Here is a 13583-nt window from a genome sequence, read left to right on the forward strand (position 1 = left end):
GCAGAGACCGGCAGAGACCAGCAGAGACCAGCTGAGACAAGAAGAGACCAGCTGAGACCAGCAGAGACCAGAAGAGACCAGCTGAGACCAGCTGAGACCAGCAGAGACCAGAAGAGACCAGCTGAGACCAGCTGAGACCAGCAGAGACCAGAAGAGACCGGCAAAGACCAGCTGAGACAAGAAGAGACCAGCAGAGACCAGCAGAGACCTGCAGAGACCAGCAGAGACCAGCTGAGACCAGCAGAGACCAGCTGAGACAAGAAGAGACCAGCTGAGACCAGCTGAGACCAGCAGAGACCAGCAGAGACCAGAAGAGACCAGCAGAGACCAGCAGAGACCAGCAGAGACCAGCAGAGACCAGAAGAGACCAGCTGAGACCAGCAGAGACCAGCAGAGACCAGCAGAGACCAGCAGAGACCAGCTGAGACCAGAAGAGACCAGCTGAGACCAGTAGAGACCAGCAGAGACCAGCAGAGACCAGAAGAGACCAGCTGAGACCAGCAGAGACCAGCAGAGACCAGAAGAGACCAGCAGAGACCAGAAGAGACCAGCAGAGACCAGAAGAGACCAGCTGAGACCAGCAGACACCAGCAGAGACCAGCAGAGACCAGCAGAGACCGGCAGAGACCAGCAGAGACCAGCTGAGACAAGAAGAGACCAGCTGAGACCAGCAGAGACCAGAAGAGACCAGCTGAGACCAGCTGAGACCAGCAGAGACCAGAAGAGACCGGCAAAGACCAGCTGAGACAAGAAGAGACCAGCAGAGACCAGCAGAGACCTGCAGAGACCAGCAGAGACCAGCTGAGACCAGCAGAGACCAGCTGAGACAAGAAGAGACCAGCTGAGACCAGCTGAGACCAGCAGAGACCAGCAGAGACCAGCAGAGACCAGAAGAGACCAGCAGAGACCAGCAGAGACCAGCAGAGACCAGCAGAGACCAGAAGAGACCAGCTGAGACCAGCAGAGACCAGCAGAGACCAGCTGAGACCAGCTGAGACCAGCAGAGACCAGCAGAGACCAGCAGAGACCAGAAGAGACCAGCAGAGACCAGCAGAGACCAGCTGAGACCAGCAGAGACCAGAAGAGACCAGCAGAGACCAGCAGAGACCAGCTGAGACCAGCAGTCTGTTTAGTCCAAACGAACATGAACTTTAGACACATCTGTGGTTCTTGTGTTACTTTAGTCACAGCTCCATGTCAAGTTTGTCCTGGTCCTAATTTAGTCCAGGTCCTGGTTTAATCCTGGTCCTGGTCCCGGCCTCACCTGTGCATGTGTTTAGCTGGTCGTCATGGTGATATCCTTCGGGGCAGTGACAAGTGAAGCCGTGGGCGGAGTTATAGCAGACTCCGGGTCCACAGATGAACAGGTTGATCTGGCACTCGTCCACCTCTGACACAGAAAAGTCACGTTAAAACATATAATCTACTAAATCTACTTTAATGTCACATCGTCAGCCCTGATTTCACCTACCCCCTGTCCCCGCCCACACACATGTAGAGTTCTAAAAGGTCACATGGCCACTTTTCACTGCAGCTTTTTACAGTGACTATATATCAGTCACAATGAAGAGGCGGGGCTTATCATGATGAAGAGGCGGGGCTTATCATGAAGAAGAGGCGGGGCTTATCATGATGAAGAGGCGGGGTTTATCATGATGAAGAGGCGGGGCTTATCATGATGAAGAGGCGCGGCTTATCATGAAGAAGAGGCGGGGCTTATCATGATGAAGAGGCGGGGTTTATCATGATGAAGAGGCGGGGCTTATCATGATGAAGAAGAGGCGAGGCTTATCATGATGAAGAAGAGGCGGGGCTTATCATGATGAAGAAGAGGCGGGGCTTATCATGATGAATAAGAGGCGGGGCTTATCATGATGAAGAAGAGGCGGGGCTTATCATGATGAAGAAGAGGCGGGGCTTATCATGATGAAGAGGCGGGGTTTATCATGATGAAGAGGCAGGGTTTATCATGATGAAGAAGAGGCGGGGCTTATCATGATGAAGAAGAGGCGGGGCTTATCATGATGAAGAAGAGGCGGGGCTTATCATGATGAAGAAGAGGCGGGGCTTATCATGAAGAAGAGGCGGGGCTTATCATGATGAAGAGGCGGGGTTTATCATGATGAAGAGGCGGGGCTTATCATGATGAAGAGGCGGGGCTTATCATGATGAAGAGGCGGTTATCATGATGAAGAGGCGGGGCTTATCATGATGAAGAGGCGGGGTTTATCATGATGAAGAGGCGGTTATCATGATGAAGAGGCGGGGCTTATCATGATGAAGAAGAGGCGAGGCTTATCATGATGAAGAAGAGGCGGGGCTTATCATGATGAAGAAGAGGCGGGGCTTATCATGATGAAGAAGAGGCGGGGCTTATCATGATGAAGAAGAGGCGGGGCTTATCATGATGAAGAAGAGGCGGGGCTTATCATGATGAAGAAGGGGCGGGGCTTATCATGATGAAGAAGAGGCGGGGCTTATCATGAAGAAGAGGCGGGGCTTATCATGAAGAAGAGGCGGGGCTTATCATGATGAAGAGGCGGGGTTTATCATGATGAAGAGGCGGGGCTTATCATGATGAAGAGGCGGGGCTTATCATGATGAAGAGGCGGTTATCATGATGAAGAGGCGGGGCTTATCATGATGAAGAAGAGGTGGGGCTTATCATGATGAAGAAGAGGCGGGGCTTATCATGATGAAGAGGCGGGGCTTATCATGATGAAGAGGCGGGGCTTATCATGATGAAGAGGCGGGGCTTATCATGATGATGAAGAGGCGGGGTTTATCATGATGAAGAGGCGGTTATCATGATGAAGAGGCGGGGCTTATCATGATGAAGAAGAGGCGAGGCTTATCATGATGAAGAAGAGGCGGGGCTTATCATGATGAAGAAGAGGCGGGGCTTATCATGATGAAGAAGAGGCGGGGCTTATCATGATGAAGAAGAGGATCAGCATCAGACACAAGAATGTCCTTTCCACCCAGACGTTTAGTTCCAATCGCCTTCCGTTGCTGAGCCGCGTCCTTGCACACGACCAGCAGCGAGCCATCCCTAAGGACACTCGCACTCTTGATCACTCCCACAGCTACAGTTAGGCTCTTTGACAATGCCACTGAATTCCACTCCTTAAAGGATGCACTATCCTGCGCAAGCTTTATGATCACCTTACAGTCTCTGCTCTCACCCCGGATATCAATAGCTTCAGCCTCATCCTGCTGCTCATTCCCAGAACCCTCGGACGAGCTAAGGGACTTTTTACGTTTCCGGGCACGTGCAGCCAGAAAAGGCTGCTCCTCCACGCCGTCCAGAACGTCTTCGACCACCGATCTACTCTCCTCCGACTAAAGACTTTAGAATTCTAAATTCTAAAGTCTTTAGTCTTTAGAATTTAGAATTTAGTCTTTATTCTTCTTCTAAACATGGAACGGCCTGTTGTGTGAAGCACTTTGAATTGCCTTGTGTAGTAGTAGTAGTAGTAGTAGTAGCAAATGTGCTAGGAAACTGGCCTCCCGCTCAGAAAGAACACCGTGTCAGAGGACAAAGCACTGGAAGTCAAGGCACTGGAAGGTGTACTTTTACGGACTACGACAGAGTCTGAGGACTACGAAACGTCTGAGGAATAAAGTCTGGCGGTAATGCAACAATTGGATGCCAACCGCCATAAAACAACAACAACAACAACAACAACAACAACAACAACAACAACAAGTAGTAGTAGTAGTAGTAGTAGTAGTAGTAGTAGTAGTAGTAGTAGTAGTAGTAGTTAGTAGTAGTTAGTAGTAGTTAGTAGTAGTTAGTAGTTGGTAGTAGTAGTAGTTAGTAGTAGTTAGTAGTAGTTAGTAGTTGGTAGTAGTAGTAGAATTACCAGCAGACTGTGTGGGAGCCAGGTCTTGTCCTGCGTTGGACGGAAGGATCTCAACTGGAGCTGGAGGAGACGTCTTCTCGATCACCTCTGAACAAACAAGAAGAAAGCATTGTTTAGACCTGGTTTAGACCTGGTTTAGACCTGGTTTAGACCTGATTTAGACCTGGTTTAGACCTGGTTTAGACCTGATTTAGACCTGGTTTAGACCTGGTTTAGACCTGATTTAGACCTGATTTAGACCTGGTTTAGACCTGATTTAGACCTGGTTTAGACCTGGTTTAGTCCTGGTTTAGACCTGGTTTAGACCTGGTTTAGACCTGGTTTAGGCCTGATTTAGACCTGGTTTAGACCTGGTTTAGACCTGGTTTAGACCTGGTTTAGACCTGGTTTAGTCCTGGTTTAGACCTGGTTTAGACCTGGTTTAGGCCTGATTTAGACCTGGTTTAGACCTGGTTTAGTCCTGGTTTAGTCCTGGTTTAGGCCTGATTTAGGCCTGGTTTAGGCCTGGTTTAGGCCTGGTTTAGACCTGGTTTAGACATGGTTTAGTCCTGGTTTAGACCTGGTTTAGTCCTGGTTTAGTCCTGGTTTAGACCTGGTTTAGTCCTGGTTTAGAGCTGGTTTAGAGCTGGTTTAGACCTGGTTTAGGCCTGGTTTAGGCCTGGTTTAGACCTGGTTTAGGCCTGGTTTAGGCCTGGTTTAGGCCTGGTTTAGGATTGGTTTAGGCCTGGTTTAGACCTGGTTTAGGCCTGGTTTAGGCCTGGTTTAGGATTGGTTTAGGCCTGATTTAGACCTGGTTTAGTCCTGGTTTAGACCTGGTTTAGTCCTGGTTTAGGCCTGGTTTAGGCCTGATTTAGACCTGGTTTAGACCTGGTTTAGACCTGGTTTAGGCTTGGTTTAGGCCTGATTTAGACCTGGTTTAGACCTGGTTTAGACCTGGTTTAGGCCTGGTTTAGGCCTGATTTAGACCTGGTTTAGACCTGGTTTAGTCCTGGTTTAGACCTGGTTTAGTCCTGGTTTAGTCCTGGTTTAGACCTGGTTTAGTCCTGGTTTAGAGCTGGTTTAGAGCTGGTTTAGGCCTGATTTAGACCTGGTTTAGACCTGGTTTAGGCCTGGTTTAGGCCTGGTTTAGACCTGGTTTAGGCCTGGTTTAGGCCTGGTTTAGTCCTGGTTTAGACCTGGTTTAGTCCTGGTTTAGGCCTGGTTTAGGCCTGATTTAGACCTGGTTTAGACCTGGTTTAGACCTGGTTTAGGCTTGGTTTAGGCCTGATTTAGACCTGGTTTAGACCTGGTTTAGGCTTGGTTTAGGCCTGATTTAGACCTGGTTTAGACCTGGTTTAGTCCTGGTGCTTATGCTCTCAAACTGTGACATTCATGTTTTCACGTTCCCTGTGGATCTCTGACCTGGCCTTGGCTCCTCGCTGTATTCAAAGGCCTCCATGGGGCCCTCGGGCGTGGGCAGGGGCACGGGGGCGGGCTGCGGTCTCGGGGCCGGCTGCACTGGCTCCTGGGGGACCATGGGTTTGTGGACCGGGTTCGGGAGGACGGTGTAGCCCATTCCTCCAGGACAGATCTCCTTGAATTTGGCTGTGAAAAGAGTGGATAAAGTTAGAAAAAGGGCGTGTCGTTTGGTGTCGCGTGTGGCCCAGATTACATGATCAAAGAAGAAGAGGAGGAGTCAGCTGGTATGGGGAGGAGGAAGAGGAGGAGTCAGGGCTGCGCAGTGGGCAGTCTGGAGGGACAGGAGATGGCGGAGGGGAGTGGATCGATGGTCAGTAGGACAGTGGGGAGGAGTAGACATGTTTCACCTGAACCGGGGGCCGGGTTAGAGCGGACATGTTTCACCTGAACCAGGGGCGGGGTTAGAGCGGACATGTTTCACCTGTACCGGGGGCGGGGTTAGAGCGGACATGTTTCACCTGAACCGGGGGCCGGGTTAGAGCGGACATGTTTCACCTGAACCAGGGGCGGGGTTAGAGCGGACATGTTTCACCTGTACCGGGGGCGGGGTTAGAGCGGACATGTTTCACCTGTATCGGGGGCGGGGTTAGAGCGGACATGTTTCACCTGAACCAGGGGCGGGGTTAGAGCGGACATGTTTCACCTGTACCGGGGGCGGGGTTAGAGCGGACATGTTTCACCTGAACCGGGGGCCGGGTTAGAGCGGACATGTTTCACCTGAACCAGGGGCGGGGTTAGAGCGGACATGTTTCACCTGTACCGGGGGCGGGGTTAGAGCGGACATGTTTCACCTGAACCGGGGGCGGGGTTAGAGCGGACATGTTTTACCTGAACCGGGAGCGGGGTTAGAGCGGACATGTTTCACCTGAACCGGGGGCGGGGTTAGAGCGGACATGTTTCACCTGTATCGGGGGCGGGGTTAGAGCGGACATGTTTCACCTGAACCGGGGGCGGGGTTAGAGCGGACATGTTTTACCTGAACCGGGGGCGGGGTTAGAGCGGACATGTTTTACCTGAACCGGGGGCGGGGTTAGAGCGGACATGTTTTACCTGAACCGGGGGCGGGGTTAGAGCGGACATGTTTTACCTGAACCGGGGGCGGGGTTAGAGCGGACATGTTTCACCTGTACCGGGGGCGGGGTTAGAGCGGACATGTTTCACCAGAACCGGGGGCGGGGTTAGAGCGGACATGTTTCACCTGTACCGGGGGCGGGGTTAGAGCGGACATGTTTCACCTGAACCGGGGGCGGGGTTAGAGCGGACATGTTTCACCTGAACCGGGGGCGGGGTTAGAGCGGACATGTTTTACCTGAACCGGGGGCGGGGTTAGAGCGGACATGTTTTACCTGAACCGGGGGCGGGGTTAGAGCGGACATGTTTTACCTGAACCGGGGGCGGGGTTAGAGCGGACATGTTTCACCTGAACCGGGGGCGGGGTTAGAGCGGACATGTTTTACCTGAACCGGGGGCGGGGTTAGAGCGGACATGTTTCACCTGTACCGGGGGCGGGGTTAGAGCAGACATGTTTTACCTGAACCGGGGGCGGGGTTAGAGCGGACATGTTTTACCTGTACCCGGGGCGGGGCAGCGGTCGCAGTGCGGCCCCCAGGCTTTGCCCACGCTGCAGCAGCACAGACCCCTGGTGAGCTGAGCCGACACCGGGTGAAGACACTGCCGCCCGGAGCCCACCAGCCGGAAACACGGCCCCTTCTCCTCCAGGACGGGGCCCACGGCGGGGTCGGCTGCAGCGGGGGAGGGACCACCAGACCCAAGGAGGAGGGACCACCAGACCCAAGGAGGAGGGACCACCAGACCCACAGAGAGAGAGAGACCCTTCACCAGAGAGTTACACCAGAAACCAGGGACAAGCATGTTTATAGAGAATGTGTGAGGGGCGTGGCTAAAGCCTCTACGCTGCGTTTGAACCTCTTTATGTCATGCTAATGCTAATGCTAACGTCAGACGCTTTATGACCTGGAAATATCAGATTGTGGCTCTTGACAAAGCGAGTGCCATAAACAGGAAACAGCTGTTGCTAACGTGCTTTGCTAACTTTGTGTTGCTAACATACTTTGCTAGCTTTGTGTTGCTAAGGCTGCACATAGTCGTTAGCATCAGTGGAAACACGGCACTTTAGCACGAGATCAAGTCAGAGTTTGGAGACAAATGATTCTTTTGTGTTTCTCTGATTTTTGCCTCTTGTTTTGAGTCGTTAAAACTTGTTACACTCGTTAAACTCGTTACACTCGTTAAACATGCTTGTGATTAACTACAAGGAGCAGAGAAAACAGACAGTGAGAAGTCTGTGTTTTTGGAGGTTTTAGAGACGGGAATGAGAAGAGTTTCGGAGGTCATGTGACGTTTGTTTGTGAGGTCATGTGACGTTTGTTTGGAGGTCATGTGACGTTTGTTTGTGAGGTCGTGTGACGTTTGTTTGAAGGTCATGTGACGTTTGACGTTTGTTTGTGAGGTCATGTGACGTTTGTTTGTGAGGTCATGTGACGTTTGTTTGTGAGGTCATGTGACGTTTGTTTGGAGGTCATGTGACGTTTGTTTGGAGGTCATGTGACGTTTGTTTGGAGGTCATGTGACGTTTGTTTGTGAGGTCATGTGACGTTTGTTTATGAGGTCATGTGACGTTTGTTTGGAGGTCACGTGACGTTTGTTTGTGAGGTCATGTGACGTTTGTTTGTGAGGTCGTGTGACGTTTGTTTGAAGGTCATGTGACGTTTGACGTTTGTTTGTGAGGTCATGTGACGTTTGTTTGTGAGGTCATGTGACGTTTGTTTGTGAGGTCATGTGACGTTTGTTTGGAGGTCATGTGACGTTTGTTTGGAGGTCATGTGACGTTTGTTTGTGAGGTCATGTGACGTTTGTTTGTGAGGTCATGTGACGTTTGTTTGTGAGGTAGTGTGACGTTTGTTTGAAGGTCATGTGACGTTTGACGTTTGTTTGTGAGGTCATGTGACGTTTGTTTGTGAGGTCATGTGACGTTTGTTTGTGAGGTCATGTGACGTTTGTTTGGAGGTCATGTGACGTTTGTTTGGAGGTCATGTGACGTTTGTTTGTGAGGTCATGTGACGTTTGTGAGGTCGTGTGACGTTTGTTTGAAGGTCATGTGACGTTTGACGTTTGTTTGTGAGGTCATGTGACGTTTGTTTGTGAGGTCATGTGACGTTTGTTTGTGAGGTCATGTGACGTTTGTTTGGAGGTCATGTGACGTTTGTTTGGAGGTCATGTGACGTTTGTTTGGAGGTCATGTGACGTTTGTTTGTGAGGTCATGTGACGTTTGTTTATGAGGTCATGTGACGTTTGTTTGGAGGTCACGTGACGTTTGTTTGGAGGTCATGTGACGTTTGTTTGTGAGGTCATGTGACGTTTGTTTGTGAGGTCGTGTGACGTTTGTTTGAAGGTCATGTGACGTTTGACGTTTGTTTGTGAGGTCATGTGACGTTTGTTTGTGAGGTCATGTGACGTTTGTTTGTGAGGTCATGTGACGTTTGTTTGGAGGTCATGTGACGTTTGTTTGGAGGTCATGTGACGTTTGTTTAGAGGTCATGTGACGTTTGTTTGGAGGTCATGTGACGTTTGTTTGGAGGTCATGTGACGTTTGTTTGGAGGTCATGTGACTTTGTTTGGAGGTCATGTGACGTTTGTTTGTGAGGTCATGTGACGTTTGTTTGTGAGGTCATGTGACGTTTGTTTATGAGGTCATGTGACGTTTGCTTATGAGGTCATGTGACGTTTGTTTGTGAGGTCATGTGACGTTTGTGAGGTCATGTGACGTTTGTTTGTGAGGTCATGTGACGTTTGTTTGTGAGGTCATGTGACGTTTGTGAGGTCATGTGACGTTTGTTTGTGAGGTCATGTGACGTTTGTTTGTAAGGTCATGTGACGTTTGTTTAGAGGTCATGTGACGTTTGTTTGGAGGTCATGTGACGTTTGTTTGTGAGGTCATGTGACGTTTGTTTGTGAGGTCATGTGACGTTTGTTTAGAGGTCATGTGACGTTTGTTTGGAGGTCATGTGACGTTTGTTTGGAGGTCATGTGACGTTTGTTTGGGAGGTCATGTGACGTTTGTTTAGAGGTCATGTGACGTTTGTTTGGAGGTCATGTGACGTTTGTTTGGAGGTCATGTGACGTTTGACGTTTGTTTGTGAGGTCATGTGACGTTTGTTTGTCAGGTCATGTGACGTTTGTTTGTGAGGTCATGTGACGTTTGTTTGTGAGGTCATGTGACGTTTGTTTGGAGGTCATGTGACGTTTGTTTGGAGGTCATGTGACGTTTGTTTGGAGGTCATGTGACGTTTGTTTGGAGGTCATGTGACGTTTGTTTGGAGGTCATGTGACGTTTGTTTGGAGGTCATGTGACGTTTGTTTATGAGGTCATGTGACGTTTGTTTGGAGGTCATGTGACGTTTGTTTGTGAGGTCATGTGACGTTTGTTTGTGAGGTCATGTGACGTTTGTTTGGAGGTCATGTGACGTTTGTTTAGAGGTCATGTGGCGTTTGTTTAGAGGTCATGTGACGTTTGTTTGGAGGTCATGTGACGTTTGTTTGGAGGTCATGTGACGTTTGTTTGGAGGTCATGTGACTTTGTTTGGAGGTCATGTGACGTTTGTTTGTGAGGTCATGTGACGTTTGTTTGTGAGGTCATGTGACGTTTGTTTATGAGGTCATGTGACGTTTGCTTATGAGGTCATGTGACGTTTGTTTGTGAGGTCATGTGACGTTTGTGAGGTCATGTGACGTTTGTTTGTGAGGTCATGTGACGTTTGTTTGTAAGGTCATGTGACGTTTGTTTAGAGGTCATGTGACGTTTGTTTGGAGGTCATGTGACGTTTGTTTGTGAGGTCATGTGACGTTTGTTTGTGAGGTCATGTGACGTTTGTTTAGAGGTCATGTGACGTTTGTTTGGAGGTCATGTGACGTTTGTTTGGAGGTCATGTGACGTTTGTTTGGGAGGTCATGTGACGTTTGTTTAGAGGTCATGTGACGTTTGTTTGGAGGTCATGTGACGTTTGTTTGGAGGTCATGTGATGTTTGTTTGTGAGGTCATGTGACGTTTGTTTGGAGGTCATGTGATGTTTGTTTGTGAGGTCATGTGACGTTTGTTTGGAGGTCATGTGACGTTTGTTTGGGAGGTCATGTGACATTTGTTTGGAGGTCATGTGACGTTTGTTTGTGAGGTCATGTGACGTTTGTTTAGAGGTCATGTGACGTTTGTTTGTGAGGTCATGTGACGTTTGTTTAGAGGTCATGTGACGTTTGTTTGGAGGTCATGTGACGTTTGTTTAGAGGTCATGTGACGTTTGTTTGGGAGGTCATGTGACATTTGTTTGGAGGTCATGTGACGTTTGTTTGTGAGGTCATGTGACGTTTGTTTAGAGGTCATGTGACGTTTGTTTGGAGGTCATGTGACGTTTGTTTAGAGGTCATGTGACGTTTGTTTGTGAGGTCATGTGACGTTTGTTTGGAGGTCATGTGACGTTTGTTTGGGAGGTCATGGGACGTTTGTTTAGAGGTCATGTGACGTTTGTTTGAAGGTCATGTGACTCACGCATGCACAGGGTGAGGCTGGGGTCCGGCATGAAGCCGGCGTGACACGAGCACCTGTAACTGCCCACTGTGTTCAGACAGTTCCCGTTCGGACAAATCCCAGGAACCAGGCACTCGTCCACATCTGCAGACACCATCAAACGCCATCAGACACCATCAAACGCCATCAGACACCATCAGACGCCGTCAAACACCATCAAACACTGTCAGACACCATCAGACACCATCAGACGCCGTCAAACACCATCAAACACTGTCAGACACCATCAGACACCATCAAACGCCATCAGACACCATCAGACGCCACCAGACACCATCAAACACCGTCAGACACCATCAGACACCGTCAAACACCGTCAGACACCATCAGACACCATCAAAAACCATCAGACGCCATCAAACACCATCAAAAACACATCATCAAACACCATCAGACGCCATCAGACACCATCAAACACCATCAAACACACCATCAAACACCATCAGACGCCATCAAACGCCATCAAAACACATCAGACGCCATCTGACACCATCTGACACCATCAAACACCATCAAACACCATCAAACACACCATCAAACACCATCAAACACCACCAGAACCTGCTCTAAAGTGTATGAGGTCAGTACCTTGGCAGTGCGAGGCGTTGACCCGTCTGTAGCCGTGAGGACAGTCCATCATGGGCAGAGCTGCAACATGTTTAGAGTCGATTGAGTTGAAGATTTGTTTTCGCGTCTCATATGAAGTCATGAAGTCATGAAGTCATGAATTCATGAAGTCATGAAGACATGAAGTCATGAAGTCATGAAAACATGAAGACATGAAGTCATGAAGTCATGAAGTCATGAAGATATGAAGTCATGAAGACATGAAGTCATGAAGTCATGAATTCATGAAGTCATGAAGTCATAAAGTCATAAAGTCATAAAGACATGAAGACATGAAGTCATGAAGTCATGAAGTCATGAAGACATGAAGACATGAAGACATGAAGTCATGAAGTCATGTAGTCATGTAGTCATGTAGTCATGAAGTCATGAAGTCATAAAGTCATGAAGTCATGAAGTCATGAAGACATGAAGTCATGAAGACATGTAGTCATGAAGACATGAAGACATGTAGTCATGAAGACATGAAGACAAGAAGACATGAAGTCATGAAGACATGTAGTCATGAAGACATGAAGACAAGAAGACATGTAGTCATGAAGACATGAAGTCATGAAGACATGAAGTCATGAAGACATGTAGTCATGAAGACATGAAGACATGAAGACATGTAGTCATGAAGACATTAAGTCATGAAGACATGAAGTAGTGAAGACATGTAGTCATGAAGACATGAAGACATGAAGACATGTAGTCATGAAGACATGAAGACATGACTACATGCCATAAAACAACAACAACAACAACAACAACATGAAGACAAGAAGACATGTAGTCATGAAGACATGAAGTCATGAAGACATGTAGTCATGAAGACATGAAGTCATGAAGACATGTAGTCATGAAGACATGAAGACATGACTACATGCCATAAAACAACAACAACAACAACAACAACAACAACAACAACAACATGAAGACAAGAAGACATGTAGTCATGAAGACATGTAGTCATGAAGACATGAAGTCATGAAGTCATGTAGTCATGAAGTCATGAAGTCATGTAGTCATGAAGACATGAAGTCATGAAGACATGTAGTCATGAAGTCATGAAGACAAGAAGACATGTAGTCATGAAGACATGAAGTCATGAAGACATGTGGTCATGAAGACATGAAGACATGAAGTCATAAAGTCATGAAGTCATGTAGTCATGAAGTCATGAAGCCATGAAGACATGTAGTCATGAGATGTCTCTCCAGACCGTCTCTCCGGTCTGGAGAGACGGGAGATGGCGGAGGAGAGTAGATCGGTGGTCGAAGACGTTCTGGACGGCGTGGAGGAGCAGCCTTTTCTGGCTGCACGTGCCCGCAAACGTAAAAAGTCCCTTAGCTCGTCCGAGGGTTCTGGGAATGAGCAGCAGGATGAGGCTGAAGCTATTGATATCCGGGGTGAGAGCAGAGACTGTAAGGTGATCATAAAGCTTGCACAGGATAGTGCATCCTTTAAGGAGTGGAATTCAGTGGCATTGTCAAAGAGCCTAACTGTAGCTGTGGGAGTGATCAAGAGTGCGAGTGTCCTTAGGGATGGCTCGCTGCTGGTCGTGTGCAAGGACGCGGCTCAGCAACGGAAGGCGATTGGAACTAAACGTCTGGGTGGAAAGGACATTCTTGTGTCTGATGCTGAAAGAAACACGGTCAGAGGAGTTATCGTAGGTGTCCCTACGGCGACGTCTGTGGATGAAGTTAAGGAGAATTTGACTGGAGCTACGGTGGTGGACGCTAGGCGGTTGAAGGTGACCCGGTCTGGGGTAAGATGTGACAGCTTGTCGGTAATGGTAACACTTGAAGGGAGGTGCCTGCCTAGTAAGGTGTTCATTGGGTTCATGTGCCATGACGTTAGGCCATATGTTCCACCGCCCCTGCGTTGCTTTAAGTGCCAGCGCTTTGGGCATATTGCAGCGGTCTGTAGAGGGAGGCAAAGATGTGGTAAATGTGCAGGAGATCACGAGTATGGGAAGTGTGACGTGGGAGCAAAACTGAAGTGCTGTAACTGTGGGGAAGAACATAGCTCTGCCTACGGGGGAGGCAGG

General features: G+C 48.8%; 1 protein-coding gene across 1 annotated transcript in view; it reads right to left on the minus strand.

Annotated features, from left to right (window-relative positions):
• LOC140348240 (latent-transforming growth factor beta-binding protein 1-like) overlaps positions 1-13583 on the minus strand; it is a 66095-nt gene that overhangs the window by 27985 nt on the left and 24527 nt on the right. Inside the window, 6 exon segments of the mRNA XM_072434297.1 lie at positions 1265-1390; positions 3867-3953; positions 5268-5450; positions 6893-7066; positions 10886-11008; positions 11513-11572. Coding sequence (XP_072290398.1) covers positions 1265-1390; positions 3867-3953; positions 5268-5450; positions 6893-7066; positions 10886-11008; positions 11513-11572 — 753 coding nt within the window.

Source organism: Eucyclogobius newberryi, unplaced genomic scaffold (assembly GCF_026437365.1).
Source record: "Eucyclogobius newberryi isolate DKJ021-1_F unplaced genomic scaffold, fEucNew1.0.hap1 SCAF_64, whole genome shotgun sequence".
Lineage (NCBI taxonomy): Eukaryota > Metazoa > Chordata > Actinopteri > Gobiiformes > Gobiidae > Eucyclogobius > Eucyclogobius newberryi.